The sequence below is a fragment of the Halichoerus grypus genome, chromosome 5 (assembly GCF_964656455.1).
Source record: "Halichoerus grypus chromosome 5, mHalGry1.hap1.1, whole genome shotgun sequence".
In the NCBI taxonomy this organism is placed as follows: domain Eukaryota; kingdom Metazoa; phylum Chordata; class Mammalia; order Carnivora; family Phocidae; genus Halichoerus; species Halichoerus grypus.
The window spans coordinates 154,149,779-154,165,826 of NC_135716.1; the positions used below are offsets into that span (position 1 = coordinate 154,149,779).

At 58.7% G+C, this 16,048-nt stretch overlaps 1 protein-coding gene across 11 annotated transcripts in view; it reads right to left on the bottom strand.

Moving 5' to 3' along the window:
- PTPRF (protein tyrosine phosphatase receptor type F) overlaps positions 1 to 16,048 on the bottom strand; it is an 85,643-nt gene that overhangs the window by 32,111 nt on the left and 37,484 nt on the right. For 6 of the 11 annotated variants that reach the window (XM_036086097.2, XM_078073273.1, XM_078073271.1 and 3 more), the window contains exons 7-8: positions 11,494 to 11,511; positions 8,586 to 8,696 (exon numbers count right to left, since the gene is read on the bottom strand). In XM_036086097.2, coding sequence (XP_035941990.1) covers positions 8,586 to 8,696; positions 11,494 to 11,511 — 129 coding nt within the window. The remainder of the gene's footprint in view (positions 1 to 8,585; positions 8,697 to 11,493; positions 11,512 to 16,048) is intronic. The other 5 variants (XM_036086098.2, XM_036086091.2, XM_036086090.2 and 2 more) reach the window with 1 other exon arrangement.

Here is a 16,048-nt window from a genome sequence, read left to right on the forward strand (position 1 = left end):
GCTTACCACCTCCCATCCTGCTTTTGGGCTAGGAGTAGCCCCCACGCTCAGAGACTGGAACACGAGAGATTCCACAACCAAGCTCCCATTTTACAGCCTAGGAAACTGAGGCCCAGGAAAGTCCTGCTGTCCGCCCAGGGTCACACAGGGACTCAGTGCAAGGTTCAGGCCTCAGGTCTACACTGCGGGCCTCGTCGGGGCCACATTCCAGGTTGCCTTCCAGTGCTTGTCCCTACCTGCTCCTGCCCCCGCCCCCACTGTGGGTCTCCAGAGGGGCTAACTGGGGCACCAGTGGGAGAAGTCCAGGCACTGGAGGGTGGAGGACCTCAGAGCATGGCGGGGGCAGGGCAGAGGGGCAAGCCAGGAGTGACATGGCCACCTTCTCTGCAGTCACTGCCTCCACCTCCCAGCCATGACCGGAGGGAAGAGATGATCTCAGCCATGCTCCAGGCATAGCCTGGGAACCCAAGGGGAAGGGCCACCCCTCAGAAGGGGCTGGGCAGGGGCAAGGGATCAGGGTGGGCCAGGGACGTGGTCCGCGGGCAGGATGGGCATGACGATGGCAGTAACATGATGAGGGCGCCGAACAAACGGCTTTCTGCGTCAATGAACAAGGGTCTCCAGGGGGAGGGTGGCTGTGCCTGGCCATGACCTCCGGCCTTGGGCTTCCCAGGCCAGAAGCTGTTCTGAGCTTCCCAGGCCAACGTGCAGCCTGGAACCCCCCAAAGTTGCAAGCTTGGCACAAACATTCGGAACATGCAGAGGGAGGGCAGTCAGGCAAGACCTAGCCGTGGGCAGGCATGCTTGGCGTGCTGATGGGTCATGCAGCTGGTGGGCCGAGGCTGAGGTGTGTCCTTCACAGGCACCCTACAGACAGGGCTGGAGAGGTCAGGCAGCGAGGCTACGTGACCAAGAGGCACCACTGAGAGTGTGTGTGGGTCTCCGAGGACCCGTGCTGGGGAGCCTGGCATGCAGAGGACCCGAGCCGTCACATCAGGGGCCCCTCCACTAGAGGTTCCAGACTCTGCTGCTCGGATAGCCTCAGACCACAGAATCCGAGCCGGAAATAACTACAGAAACCGCCCGGTCCGACTCTGACCTCGCTGCACTGGGGTCAGGCTGTGGCCCAGAGACTAGACATCCAACGAATCACCAGGTCCTGTTAACGGATGGCCCAAGGTATCTTTCAAACCCACTAATTTCTTTTCAAACCCAGAGGCTACTGCCCCCACCAGAGCCTCAGCCACCTCCATCTCTCTTGGCACCGCTGTATTAGCAGCTCTCTTCCAGAACCGGCCCTCCACCAACAGCTAGTACAAGTCTGTTCACATCACCTCTCTGTTAAAAACCCCTGCATGGTTCCCTCTGATTCCTCAGGCCACACGACTGGACCCCACCTCACTACGCCCCTGCCTCAACTGTCCACACTGCCTCAGTCCAAGGCCTCCGGACAGAACCCCCAAGCAAGCCATGTGTGACTGACATCATGAGCTGAGTCCCCTCTGTGCCCCCAGGCCCACTGGGGTCTCAGTGTGTCTCGTGGACATCTAGTGTTCTACCTTATAGAACCGGCCTCCTCATTTTCTTTAGGGGAACCACCTCTTCCCTCTGTCCTTGCTATGTGGGCCACGTGACCCAGATCTGGCCAACAAGATACAGCCTTTAGACTTTTGCAAAAACCATCAGAACAACAACTTTCTCTCTGTACTGCAGTGCCCAACTTTAAAGGAACTGAGAACCACCTTTCATAACACATGGGAGAACACGCTGGAGAACAAAGAAGTCAACTGTAGAGAGCAGAGCTAAGAGACAAACACAAAAGCTTGATCAAACTGTTTAAATATCTGGATCCAGCCCTCCCTGACACCAAATCTACTTCTACATATTTTAGTTTGATAAGACAAGAATCTCCTTGTTCTGCTTAAGCTGATTAAGTAGGTTTCTGTCACTTGTCCCAAAGCTGGGAGTCCCCACGGAATGATGACAGCATGTCATTGGCAGAGACTTCTGCATGGCAGACAATAGGTGGATCCTGGGCATGACTGGCGGGGGGTACCCACGACAAAGAGCACCCTTTGAGCACTCCCTCAAATGGCACAAGAGTGAGACCAGGAGGCATGGACATTAGCATCACCCAGCCTGGTGCTGCGGGCCCTCCCCGAGCTCTGGAGCTGGGCCTGGGGGGCGGGCTGTGGGAGGAGAGGCCTAGGCAGGCAGGTCCGTCTGCTGACCAGGCCCAGGCCTGCTGAAGAAGGGAGGGGTCCAGCACGGCCCTGGTTGGAGCAGGAAGGCACAGGGGCACGGCCTTAACTGATCAGGTCTTTATTCTCAGCCAGGGGTGGCCCATCTGCTCTCTGTTCACAGGCATCAGAACAAGCTCGGGAAGGGAAACCACTCTTGAGCTCCTACTCAAGGTGAGGAAGGTTCCCTTGCTATAGATCCCATCACCTCCAGACTGCAGACAAGGGGACGGACTTAAGACTCGAAACTTTTAAGTGACATGCCCAAGTTACGTATTATCAGGAGGTCGTCAGTGTGATGAAAAGCTCACACCCTTTTCAGGTCTGGCTGATAGGCAGAAAGGCTGATAGGCACGATCTCCCACAGCTCAGGCTCATCCTCCCTGCAGTGTGAGCGAGGTTAGGGTATGTCTATGGAGGGAGAGTGGGGGCAAGAAAGGTAAGACACAACCTCCAAGGATCCCGAGAGCCAGTGGGGCCCTGCGTCCTGGACCTGCCTGGACAGCCACCCCCATCCTGATGGCCGGGCGTGGCTGGTGCCTCCCCACAGCAGTCCCGCCGCCACTCCTCCCGCTGTCCCAGACACGAGGCCTCCAAAAGGGGCAAGACTCGCCCTGGATCCGGTCTATTGACAGAAGCAGCAGCAGGGAAGAAAAAACCAGAGCCAGGAAAAACACACTCAGGGTCTAATCTTGGGCTCCAACAATGCCAGTCTATTACTGTTCCCCGTGCATCCTTGGTGCTGACATTTTATAGACAATTTCCAGAACAGGGCTCTGCCATTTCTGGATTATATTTCAACTGTAACTTTTAAGTCTAATTATTTGCACTGACAAGCCCGTATAATAGGGCGGTGTGGTGCCCGAAGGCATCGGCATTCAGTGGAGTGACAGCCTAATTGCAGGGGGAGGGTGGCCCCGCAATCTGCATTCACTTGCAGGAATTTCTCTGATGAAAATAACACAACATTAAGGAGGGGATAAGGGGCAGGACCCACTGTATCAAGATAAAATAACTCTTTAATAAATAACCTTGTGGCTGCCGCAGAGCAGTAATTAAATGCCGGCGCACTCGGCACACAGTTTTAAGTAAAGCTGGAAAAATGTAAGATGTAATTATCAGCGCCAAACAAATTACCAGCCCGGCAAATCCCCCTGGAATATTTAGAAACTCATTTCTGCCTTCCCGTTAAATATTTGTGCACGTGCTTTATTTTTGGTGGGACCACAGAGGGGGAGAAGGGGAAGGGACCAGGGCGGTGGGGGGACGGCGAGGACGGGGAGGTGGCTGAGGGCTGGCCTGTCTCTGCTGATGACTGCTTTCTGAACGCCCCGGCAGATCCGCCCGGTCAGCGAAATGGTGTAACCGAAATGCCCCAGAGCTCAGGAGTGCATATGCATGGATGCTCAGGGCTGATATCTGAGCTGAGGCTGCAGCCCTCCTCCCAACTGGCTCCCTTCTCCCTCCTGGAGGAAACCCAGGCTACGGAGATACGATGCAGAGGGGAGCAGGTGGCCCAAGTCTGCTCCCTGGGGCTGAGCCCAAAGCCCAGCGGACAGGTGAGTCTCCTCTGACCACTCAGACCATGTGACACAAGAATGACCGTTAACCCCTGCTGCCAGCCCCAAGACTAGGGGTAGTGGTCTGGCCCTGAGGGTGGGGCTGAGAACCGAGTCCCACATGAGAATGCTCTGGAGCGGGCTAGAGCAGGGTCTCCGGGGAGCCCTTCCCAACCTGTGGCCGGGCTGGGGCCTCCTCTGGGCTCCCATGTGGGCCTCACTAAGTTGCAGTCAACTGTCCAGTCTGGTGTGAGCTCCCTGAATGTGAACGCTCAGCACCCAGCACAGGCCTGAGGAAACGGGAGCGGGCTCGGGGGGCCTGGGGCAGGTGGGAAGATCTTCATTTGGCTCTGGTCAGGGAGGGAAAAGACAAGAGTGTAGGAGATTTCCTCCATGCCTAAGATGATGCCGGCCACCTGTGCCATGGACACCAAGCTTTGTGAGGCAGATTGGGGCTGGCCGCCCCACTGAGCTTGGTGGGAACCTCAAGGTCAGGGCAGACCTGTGGGACTTTTGTCCTGTGCTGTAGGACCTTGAGGTGTGAGCTCATTCTAGATTAGCCTTTTCCCTGGGTCTTCCCAGTGGCTGCAGCTGAGCTGGGGCAAAGGTGGAGTTTAGGGGATGAGGTTGTGGAAGGAAGGCCCCACAGGCACGCGTGACGCACTACAGCTCTCACAGCTCCCCCGACCACTCCCGAGCCCCACCTGGAACAGACAGCTGGCCTGGCCCAGGCATAAGGGCGGGGCACAGTGTCCCGGCATGCACCATGCCTGCTTGACCGCCCCGGCAGAGGGGCCCAGCTAAGGGGACATGCAGACACGTGGCACATCAGGGACCCAAGCAGCAGAAGCATGCAGGGCAGGGGGCCTGCCCACCCACCCCTAGTCCTGCCGGCCTGCCGGCCCAAACAACGCAGAGCAGAGCCTGACCGGCGGGCAGGCCTGGCTGGAGCGAGCCCGAGGGAGCTGACTGAGCCCGCTGGTCCCTACTGACGGGAGCATCCCATCGACGGGTGAACTGTAGATGGATAAGAAGTGAAAAGGACCAACCTTCTCGCTGATCTGAGAGATGAGAGTTTGGGTTGATGGCAGAGTGCGATGAGGATGAGGAGGGAATAAAAAAAAGACAAGGAGAAACACAGAGAGAGTAAAAACAGGCCAACCTTCATCTGCCCACACAGCACAGACACGAGACAAGACTCTTGTGCCCCACGCACACGCACGTGCACGCAGGTGCGCACGGACCACGCCGCTTACGAAAGACTCAGGACTCATGGAGGACACGGTGGACGGGGCTGGGTCCCACTGGCAGGTGCCGGGATACCAAGGGCGGGACAGGGAGGGGTGGAAGGGGAGCACAGGCGGGCCCCCATGCCTCACGCACACCCCACGGCTCGACAGACCCAGTGAGCTGGGCTCTGGGGTCGGCCCCCACACCCACCAGCCCACAAACCCACCAAGGCACACGGGCCACTAGATTCCCACCACCTTGAGGAAGCCCCACACTGCACTGTCCCAGTGTGAGGAGCTGGTCTGGGCACCTACGGGGAGAAAGGCTGTGGAGACACCGCCCCGTTTAGAGACAGCTGTGGCCAGCAGCCAGTTCCCTGCAGAGAAGGGGGACGGTTGGGGGCAGTTAGGGCACGGCCACGCCCTGGCCCCCGGCAGCTCCGCGTCCTGAAAGCTGGAGGAAAGAGACACTGTGGAGGGAAGGAGAGGGTGAGTCACTCAGAGAGGGAGACAGATGGTGACACAGGCCGGTCCACCCAGCCTGCCTGGGCCTGCTGGACTGCGGGTGCAGCTGCGGGCAACTGAGCCAAGGCAGATGTGAGTGGAAGATGCATTCCCCAACAGCTACCCTGACAGCAACAGTGGTCACTGGCCACTAAGCGCTTCCCGTGTGCCCGCCACTGTGCTGGGGGCTTCCCACGCACTGTCCCGTTACATGCGGCAGGTGCAGGGGCTCAGAGAGACAGCGGGGCCCTCAGAGTCTGGGCGACAGAGGAAGGATGTGAGAAACTGAAGACAAACCTAAGGAGGAGATGTGGCCTTGAGCCCAGTGGACACAGCGGGAGAAGAAAGGGATGAAGGGAGATGAACACTGGCAGGAGGCTGTCCATCTAGAGCAGTGGTTCCCAATGTGGGGGGTGGGGAGGGAGCCCCCCAGGTGACACCGGGCAAGGTCTGGAGATGTTGTGGGTTCTCATGACTAGGGGTGCTGCTGGCATCTAGGGGGCCAGAGCCCCACATAACTGAGAGTCATCCGGCCCCAAGTGTCAACGCGCTGAGGCTGAGAAACCTGGGCTGGAGGCCACAGGGGCCCCGATGTTGAGGCTCCTGGCAGCTGGAGCCCAGTGGCCTGGAGGGGAACAGATGCCTGCTCTGGAAGGAGGTCTCACAGCCGCTCTGTGGCGCTGGGGGATGTCTCCACGGGTGGCCCACTCACAAGCAGGCTTCAGGATAGAGCTGGTGGCCAGCGCGGGAGAGGCTGTCTCAGAGGAGCTGGGGCTGATGGGCCCTCAGTACCGCTGGGGACAGAACGTGCGGGTTTTGCCAGGCCTGAGATTAAAAGCTTTTGCCACACCAGAGGCAAAAGTCCTAGGAATTGGCTTTCTAGATGTCGCCAAGTCTCCTTAGTAGGTGTGTCCTGGGGCTACAGGGCAAATCGCTCTGGACAAACAGGGCAGGCACAGGTGCGGGTGGGGCCTGGCTACCGGGCGGGTCTCGGGCACAGAGACAGGACTGGCCCGTGGGCACCAGGAACACGTGTGTGAGAGGGAAAGGCAAGCAAAGCCGCGCTGGGACAGCCTGCCTTAGGGTCCCTGGCAAGTGGGGCTAGAATTAAAGAAGCCCCCACACTCGCTGCCCAAAAGGCCTGTGGGTGTGGGTCGGAAAGGTGATTTAGGAAGGCTTGGTGGGAGTGGAGAATGGGCCATGTCGGGACCCTGCCTGAGCCCACCACGTGGGGCTGGAGGTAAGAGCTCCCTGGTCAGTGCCTGGGCTGTGGCCGCTAAGCTCAGCTCATCTCCAGAGACACCCCCCGCCTCGCCTCAGGGCTGAGGCCAGTGTGAGGGTGACTTCAGAGACTACCCAGCCAAGATAATAATGCAGGGTCCATCACCTATGTCTGGACCTTCTCCTGCAGCTCTGGCCCAGGAAGTGTGCCCATTAGACCATGCCCATGCGGCTTGCTTGTTTCTCAGCAGCTCTGCTGGGCCGCTCCTCTCCCTGGTGCAGCCGCATACGGCAAAAGGCTTTCTTGGGACCTCCACTCTTTGGCCCTGTGATCTTTTGGAAGAAGTGTTCAGTCAGGACTGCATAGCATTTGGAATGGTCCAGGTGGAAGGAGGCAGGTCTTTATGAGTAGGGCTGTTCCAGCGGCTCCTCCCTAGGAGGGGGACTCGTCAGAGCCCCGTGCGCCCGTCAGAAGCTCTGCCCGGAGCAGTGTGGGGGAAGGCTGTGCACTTCACAGCTCCCCTCATCTCGGCCATCCGGGTGGCTCTCGGGCTCCCGGCCTCTCTGTTCTCATGCTGTTCCTTAAGACAGGCCCTGGGGCCACTGAGGCAAGCACTTGGTGGGCAGGACACCTGACAAGGGGGCCAGTGGGGACCTCCCACCCCACACCCCCAACTCCAATGAAGTGTCATCCATGGTCTCTGAGACACAATTTGCCCGTCACCCGATGGGCTGGCAGCCTTGGCCTCTTGGGAACCTTTGCCCCGACATGGAGCAGCTCCGCAGTAACTACATGGTTGATGGCCTAATTCTCTCTGCCTTGTCTGACCATGTGGCTGGCCCTAAAGAGTGGGACAGGCCGCTGACACTGCCTGGGCGGACAGGCAGACGACCCCCTGGAGAAGCTACACTCAGCACTTAGCGTGATGAAGTCATCGCTGCAAGGAAGCCGTGTCCACTTTCCTTTTCAAATCCCCCAAGTGGAGATAGTTTCACTTGTAATGATACCCGTCTGTGCAGGAGGGCTAAGTGAGGGGGTGTGGGGGTAGGAGGGGCTCCTAGGGCCCCTCCCGGGCACTGTGCACATTCTCAGGAAGGAGCGGGTGGCCAGCCTTGGTCACCCTTGGGCTGTGAGCCTAGCAGACCCTGGACACTCCAAATCAGTCTCCAGACCCTCTCTGCTGGGTCCCTGGACTTGTGAAGATGCACGGTCCACCAAGTCTCAGCAAGGAACACCTGAAACACAGTAGGTAAGCTCACCTACAGGGGCTCACAGCTGCCTCAGACTGACCTTCTCTACAAGAGTCCTGGCTGGTGACAAAGCACAGCTAGCTCCTCCTCCAGGAAGGCCCTGGGCAGACCTGGCCGGAGGGCAGGCTCACCTGGCCTGGAGCCCTCCCTGCTGGGGCGGGCAGGACAGACTCGAGGACTACCAGGGACGTATGCCCGCATTTACACACAAATGAGTGTGCCTGCTTGTGCGCATGCACGCGCACACACACACACACACAGTGAAAAGTCTGCTTGGAAGGCTCTAGACTCCCGTGGGGCTCTGGGCCCACATGGCAGGACCTACAAGAGATACAAATGCTCCCAAGAGTGGCTGCGTCCCAAAGGGCCTGCAGGGAAGGAAGGCAAAGTGGTGGCGGACACCGGGAGTCTGCCCAGTGGGAGCTCCTGCAGTTGTTCTTGCTGCGGCAGAAAGAGGCAGGGAAAGGAGAACCTGGGCCGAGGGCAGCCCCCACTGCCCACACCAAGGGCTCCAGACAGCGTGCCCAGCAGGGCCAGTTCAGCTCCGTGGAGACAGGGCTAGGCACTGCCCACGTCCTTACCTCGCACATACAGGTTGGCAGGGGCCGAGTAGCGAGTGCCTGCAGAGTTGGTCGCCACACACTCGTACTTGCCTTGGTCCGACTCCTCGCTGCTCTCAATCTGTAAGGCACCTGCGGGGACACAGCGACAGTCAGGCCTGGATCGTGGGGAGGAGTCTCGATGGCATTTGGGTTTGTGTTGACCAGATGTTGAAGATATCGGGGCCACACCTGGGCACCAGTGTTGCCTCCAGGAAGCTCTCCCTGATGAGCCCCGTGGCCTCGTGGCTGGAAGCAAGCGTTGTACTCTGCAGCACAATCCTGCTTGTCTTAACCCCGCAGCCTAGCAGAGCTTGCCGGCTGGGCCGCGGGCTCCATCCCATCCCCCAGCTCCACGGAGTGCCCAGTCCTGGACTCCAATCCTGGAGCCCATTTGCCAGTGAGCATGCCCACGAGTGCTCCCAGACCTACCGGCCCTGCCAGGCCACGTGGAGCCAGGCGTGGGTGGGAGCAGCCTGGATCCCTGCTGGCCTGGGAGTTAGCTGCAAGCATGCAGTGGCCCTCATCGGGCAAGCGCCTGGGAGTCTGCCGCCCACCAGAACTCCACAGGAAGGACAGGGTTTGCTTTGGGGTCCTGGTGCCCGGCAGCCTCTGCTCACAGCACCCATCCTCTCCTCCCACCCGGCCCCCACCCCGCTGGCCCCACCCATTCCGGCTCCTCTCCTCAGCCTGGTCCCGCTAAAGTGCTTCGACCCACCGCGGCTGCTGCATAATTCAGGAGGCTAATGGAGGCTGTAGCTCCCACTCGGGCCAGTGCCCGGAGGGGCTGCTCCGGCCGCAGACGGACAGACAGGAGCCAGGACTGGGGCGGAGGCAGCTGAAAAGGACCCTCACAGAGGGCCAGTTCTGGCAGGTCCGGGTAGGGGAGTCCAAGGCAGCAGGAGGTGGGGGGTGAAACCACTCAACGTGGCCACCCCCCAGCCCTGGCAATAAATACTTGAAAACACCGTTCTTGAGAGCACCCCAGGCAAGCCATCTGCGGCAGTAACACCCCGAGCCACAGGCAACACCCCCTCCCTGGAACAAGCCGACAGACAATCAAACCCACACAGGACAGTCCAATGGACACTTAATAACCCCACAGCACATGGCCTGACAGAAAACCGCCACCTGCACAGAACAGCCCCTTCCCAGGCCTCAGGCTGGCTGACAGTCACCACACCCACAAAAGACATAGACAGAACCTGCCGAATCCCACCTGAGCGGCCTGGATAAGAGCCACAGGAAGAGTTCCAGGTCACACTCTCATGGCCCAGGCCCCAGGGGAGGACCACCATGGGTCCCAGCTGCAGCCCCTTCACTGCCTGACACCCCTCTTCCATACCCAGACCCAGGGCAGCAGGAAGGGTGCTGAACACGCTGGGGGCTGGGGGCTGGAGGTGGGAGAAGCACCTGCCAAGGCTTAACCCCGATGCAGGACAAAGGGCTGGCCTGCTCCATGGTCCTGCCTTCAGCCCTCCCCACTGGACATCAGGGAGCACTGCCCAATACCCATCTCCTGCAAGAACAGCCCTGATGGGCACCCAACAGGTCACGTGTATGGGATGGATGGATGCTGTTACAGAAAATATTCCTTCAAGCAGGTGGGGCCAGGCTCCCGGCTGGGGGCAGGGGGTGCTGCACTAGGTCAGCTCAGCTGGGGAGGGAGCGGAGACCTGGTGGCTGGTGCCAAAGGCAGGGACAAGAAGTAGTGGCTGGGTGAGACCCCTGCCGGGGGAGGAGGTTCCCCTGTACGGAGAGCTAGGCCTGGTCAGGGACCCAACACAGCCCCTGAACCTGGATGCACACAGAACCCCATCTGGAACCAACACCAAGACCCAGTGGCAGGGGCATCAAGAGCTAGTGCAGGCTGACAGGGTGGGTGGGGGGTCTGGAGGGCGAGTCTTGGCCTCGGAAGGTAGCGGACCAGATGCCCCACAGGGAAGCAGTGGCTTCTCTCAGCCCCGGCTTCTGACCTGAGACCACCCTGGTCCTGGACCGAGGATCTAGATGTGCCCAAGGACGCTGAGGGAGGTGTGAAGAAATGATGTGAATACAATCAGTCCAGAAGCAACCATTTTCCAGTGGGCCTGCTCCAAGCCAGACACTGCCCAGACCCCCGTCCGCTCCTCTAAACCTCATGAGTCGTGAGGTGGGTCCTGGCCCCGATTTAAAGAGCAGGAAGCAGACTTCTGCGAGATGGATCGCCTCTCTGAAGGCCACCCAGGTGAGTCAAACTTGCACCCGGATCTTTGAGTCCAGAATGTGATTTCTGAAGCCCAAGCCAGGCCACAGGGCTCTGGGGCACGAAAGCAGCCAGGCTCGGCAGGTCCCCGTGTCACTGCAGCACCTACACTAAAGTCTTGCCTGGGTGCTCTTCCTCGCATGTGCTGGGCTACGGGGATTTACAGGATGGTCCTCACCCTGCTCTAGGGCCAGGATGTTAAGGGAAGTCAAGCAATCACTGAGGGACCCAAGAAAAAAGGAGCTTCTTAGGAGGAAAGGCGAGGCCTGGTCATGCTGCCCCACCTCCTGGGAAGACTCTCCATCTGTGGCCAGGCTTGGGGCTCAGCACTTGGCTTCCCTGTGGGAGCGGACAGGCTCCCTTCTGTGGGATTGGCCTGGAAAGCCCGGGAGGTAGGGCTTGCCATCCCCACGGCAGGGCTCAGCTGAGTATTTCTACAGTCCAGACTTGCAATGGATGAGTCCACAGGAGGGAATGACCGAGAGTGAAGGTGTGTGGTGGCCGGTGGTGCTGAGGGGACCGGAGCTGGAGATGAGGAGGCTGGAGAGGTCAGGATGGGGATGGGGGAGGTGACGGACTGGACGGGATGGAGTGGTGGTGACGGCAGTGGCGTGGCGTGGCGAGATGCACGGACAGCATTCTTACCTCTGATTGGTGAACCACCTGGCGAGGTAATTTGAATGCAAATAAGATCAGAGAGAAGCATTAGTACAAAAGGAAGGAAAGCCACAAAAAGCCAAATCAGATAAAATAAAACATGAGAAAGGGCCTTAAATACACGGAGAAATCAAGGCCTGAGTTAGGCCGACGCAGGTGATAAGTGCACAAGGGCCAGGCTGAGCCAGGCCGAGTGTGGGTGAAGCAGGGTCCCCCAGGTCAAAGGCACTGTTCTGAGGTGGGCAGGGGCGGGGACTGGGGCTGGGGTCATGGGGCCGGAGGTGATGGGAATCAGGAAGGTAGAGTCGGGGCTCCTGCAGACCCAGCTGGCTGAAGCCAATGAGGAGAAAGTCAATAAAAGAGGGAGCAACCCCACTCCTCAGGGGCACCCAAATGTCCCAGGTGGGCAAGATTTCAAAACAAAGCACTTACCAAAACCAACCAAGGAGGTTAAGCACACAGAAAGGGCTAAAGGGAGGGCTTGCCGTAGGCCACCACCAGGCCAGGTCTCCCTCATGCAGACACACCAGCCCAGCCCTGCCGTGGGACTTGGGGTGAGCTTACAACCCAGTGGCGGATGCCCTGTAGAGCCCACTCAACCCAGATAAAAAGTGAATGACCTTTGAGCTTCCCCACAACCAGACTGGCAAGAGCCAGAAGCCAGGGCCTCCCCCTTGCCTGTTCAGTGCTTCAAGCCCAGAGGGCCAGACGCATACTCTCCAAATGCCCCTTGCAGGGCTGCTATGAGGTCTGAACAGGGGCCTCCTCTGAGGCTGTGCTCAAGCCCCATCTACTACAGCCTCATCCAGAAAAGTGAGGAGCCCATGGGTGGGCCTGGGCCCAATGCTGTCCACCCTGCTCCTCTCCCCACTCTGCCCATTGCGGGGGAGGGAAGTGTGCCAAGGGACAAACACTGATCACTCTCTCATTGAACTTGATGACACCTGCCTAGGAGGAAGTACCCATGTCCACATAGGAATGATGAAACAAGCTGAGGAATAGTAAGTGGCTTCCCCAAAGCCCAAGGTCACGTGGCCTATAAGTGCCGTGGCAGGAACTAACCAGGCCTGCTGCACAGGCTTCCCACCGGATTAGGCTGCCTCCTGCAGACACAGAGGCTGGAGGCGGGGGCAAAGGCAGTTGCTGGGAGCTGGGCTGGGTGTGGAGGGGCTGCAGAGAGTCTGGGAAGAACCATCATCACAGTGATCCCCCAGGCATGGTCCCGGGACTGTGAGTGTCCCCGAGACCCTTTCAGAGGGTCCACAAGGTCAGAACTATTTTCATGACACTAAGAAGTTATTTGCCTTTTCCACTCTTGCTCTCTCACGAATATACAGTGGAGTTTTCCAGGAGCTCCGTGAAGTATGATATTGCAATAGACCAAATGCAGAAGCAGACAAGAGAATCCAGCAGTCTTCTATCAAGCCCCCAATTAAAGAGATTTGTGAAAATGTAAAACAATGCCACTCTTCTCACGAAATGTTTTTGTTTTAGAATACAATTATTTTTCATTAAAAAAAAGTTATTTAACATGTAATAGGTTTTTAAATTATTTTAACATTTAAATATTTAAAACCTTTTCTTAACACCTAATATGGTAAATTTTGATGGATAAAACCTGCACAAACAAAAGCTCTCTGAGGTCCTCTAATATTTACAATCAGAGGTCCTGGAACCAAAAAGTCAACAACCGCTGATCTACTTCTACAGGGTAGGCCCGGCCTGGGAGGGGGTGGCAGTGTAAACGGTCCAGGCTTCTGGCCTCTGCTCTCCCAGAACCTAACCTGCTGTGTGACAAGTCTCTGGACCTCTCAGAAGGGTCATTTCTCCACTAAACTGAAAGAAGAATTTGCCTTACCATTTTACAGGGTGGGTGTGGGAGACTGGACGGCCCCAGGAGTCAGCGCTTCTCCTGAGAGGTGCCAGCGTGCTTAGGCCAAAGGAAAATAAATCATGACCCTGCAGCGCCAGTGTGCCCTCCTGCAGACCCAGTGGAGGGGTGGGGCGAGTGGGGGGACAGGCTCTGCTGGTCAGAGCTGGGCCAACCAGCAGCCCTCAGGCCCACCCTGGAGTCTGCTCTGTGCCTGGCTCTGGGTCCCATCTGCCAGGGCCAGTGGGCCCTCTCCCGCAGCCAGATGCTGGCATCTCTGCTCAGGCCCTGTAGTCTCAGCTCAGGTGTCAGAGGATGTGCAAGGAGACTGTGCTCCGGGTGAGCACGTGGATGTGGTGGATCAGGTTGTCCTCAACGGTGATGGGATGGCGGCGTGCACATTCAGGCCAAGGGGACGAGCGGAGCAAGGGAGGTCTCCTCGGCGCCCTGTCCAGGCTTGGCAGAGCGTGTGGGCCACCAGCTCCTTTCAGGACCCGGAAGTGGCTCTGAGCCCCACTTGGAGATCAGCCTCTGCTTGCTGCCCCAGTGACACCGTCTGCTCCTGACTTGATTTCTGCTCTCCCTGAGTTTGTCTCCGTTCCTCCTACGCCCACCCTGGGCTTCAAGTTCAAATTCCCAGAAGGCTCTTGTGGCAGCACGTCACGTCGCTTTAGTGAGGAAAACGCCTGTGGAGCAGAGCTCAGGCCTGGGCGGCGCCCGCACCAGTGGCCCCCCCGCCCCAGCTCCTGTTCCGGGGGCCATGCCCCGTGCCACGGGCTGCAGCTCAGCCTGCAGGTGCCTCACAGGTTCTGGGGACGGCTCAGGGAGGGTGTGAGATCTGGAGAGGACGGGACCGCGGAATCTGCAGTGCTCACAGGGTCCAACCATTCCCCAGGCCCCAGGTTCGGCATTTGTGATGCCAGAAGGCCTCCGGTGACTGCACAGGGGAGCTCCCTGGCCCTGGATCTCCACGTGTGACCCCAGGGGACTCCCTTAATTCAGCTGTAAAGTGGGCATGATAATCACAGCCTGTCCTACTTCTCAGGGCTGCAGGAGAATCAAGTGCAACAAAAGGCAGGGAAATACTTTGTGATCCGTCGGCGATGCGTAAACTGTGAAGGTCCCTGTAACCAGCCAAGTACTTGGAGGCCTGATTCCCCTCCACGAAGGGAAGTCCCTGTCAAATGTGCGGGGACCGGCCCCAGCACCCTTTTACATGGTAATAGACAGGGCCGGCAGCTCCTGGAGTCAAGGGCCTGGTGCCAGGGCCAGGCAGGAACGGTGCAGGGAGACACTCCTGTCTGTTACTACAGAGGCAGGATGATTAAGTCCCTCAGGTGCCATCCCAGGAACTGGACCCTGGGTCCACAACCCTCAGATTACAGCTTCCACGTGGCAGCAAAGGTCAAACAAGGTCTTCCTTGGACCTAAGAAGCAGGGGGAATGGACATTTGTCTGCAGGGACAGGGCCCGAAGGTCTCGTTCACGAGAGATACCTGTGCTATAGCTGGGCTTGTGCTGGGAGCTGAGGGAAACCTTGCAGAGGGGAGCCAGACCCATGCCCTCCCTGCAAGGAGTGCCTAGCCTAAGTGAGCAGAGCTGGGGCCAGGCGGTAACAACACGGGGTGGGGTGTGTCTTGAAGGAGTAGGCCTTACTTAGGCACAGAAGGGAGAGGCTTCCTGATTTGGTGAATTAGAGCAGACGGCAAGGATGGGGTCAGGGTGGCTCCGTGCAAGTGAGGGGAGGCCAGAGCCCTCCCCATATGCCAGGCAGCGAACTAAAGCTTCGACTGCTGTTGTCTCGCTTAATCCTTTTTAAAGGTGAGAGAACAGAAGCTCAAAGAAGTTAAAGAACTTCATGAGGCCACAGAGCTAGTAAGTGGTGTAGCTGAGACCCGAGGAGGTAAAGCTGGCGACCTGAGCTGGGAAGATCAGGAGGGTTCTGTGCGCCTCGTTCAGGAGCAGGTGCCTGGCCACGTGGGCAGCTGGATTCCTGGGGAGAGCCTGGAGGTGGGGAGTGCAGGGCTTGGGGACTGGGATACAGCCAAGGCCGTGGAAGGACCAAGGGGGTCCAGCGTGAGAGCCGTGTGGGTGACAAAAGGACGTGATGCCTCCTTATTGGAGCAGGAGTCGGGGTGTGTCCCCGAGAGCTGGTCAGCGGGAGAAGGCCACGGCTGTTTGGGAAGGAAGTCACCACTCCCGGCAGGTCAGGGTGACACTCAGAAGGCTGCTAGATTTTTTTAGTCTAAAGCTCGGGCAAGCTGTGGGGTGTTGGGAGACAGAACGAGGCGCGCGGGCGTGGAGAGGGTACCTGAAGCTACAGGAGGGGGTGAGCTGGCCTGGGGGGAAGGCCCGGTCCATGGAGCAAGTGCCGGGGACAGGGGCTCCCTGGCTGGCCGAAGGAGTGGAGGATGAGGAGGCCTCAGGGAAGACAGGCATGAGGGGAAAGCCAGGGAGAAGCAGCCGGTGGAGTAACGGGCAGTGAACGGGTGGCACGGGGCCTGGCACACAGTAATCACTGCATAAATACTTGATGAGCGAGCGCGCGAGACCGTGAGCCTTCCCAGAATTGCTGCCACGGACAGCCAGGGCCGTGCTGGGGCAGAGGCCAGGCCTGCGGGGAGGACCATCTGGCTGTGTGGGGAGCCTGCCTGGGGGGGCTGTGGGGAAATG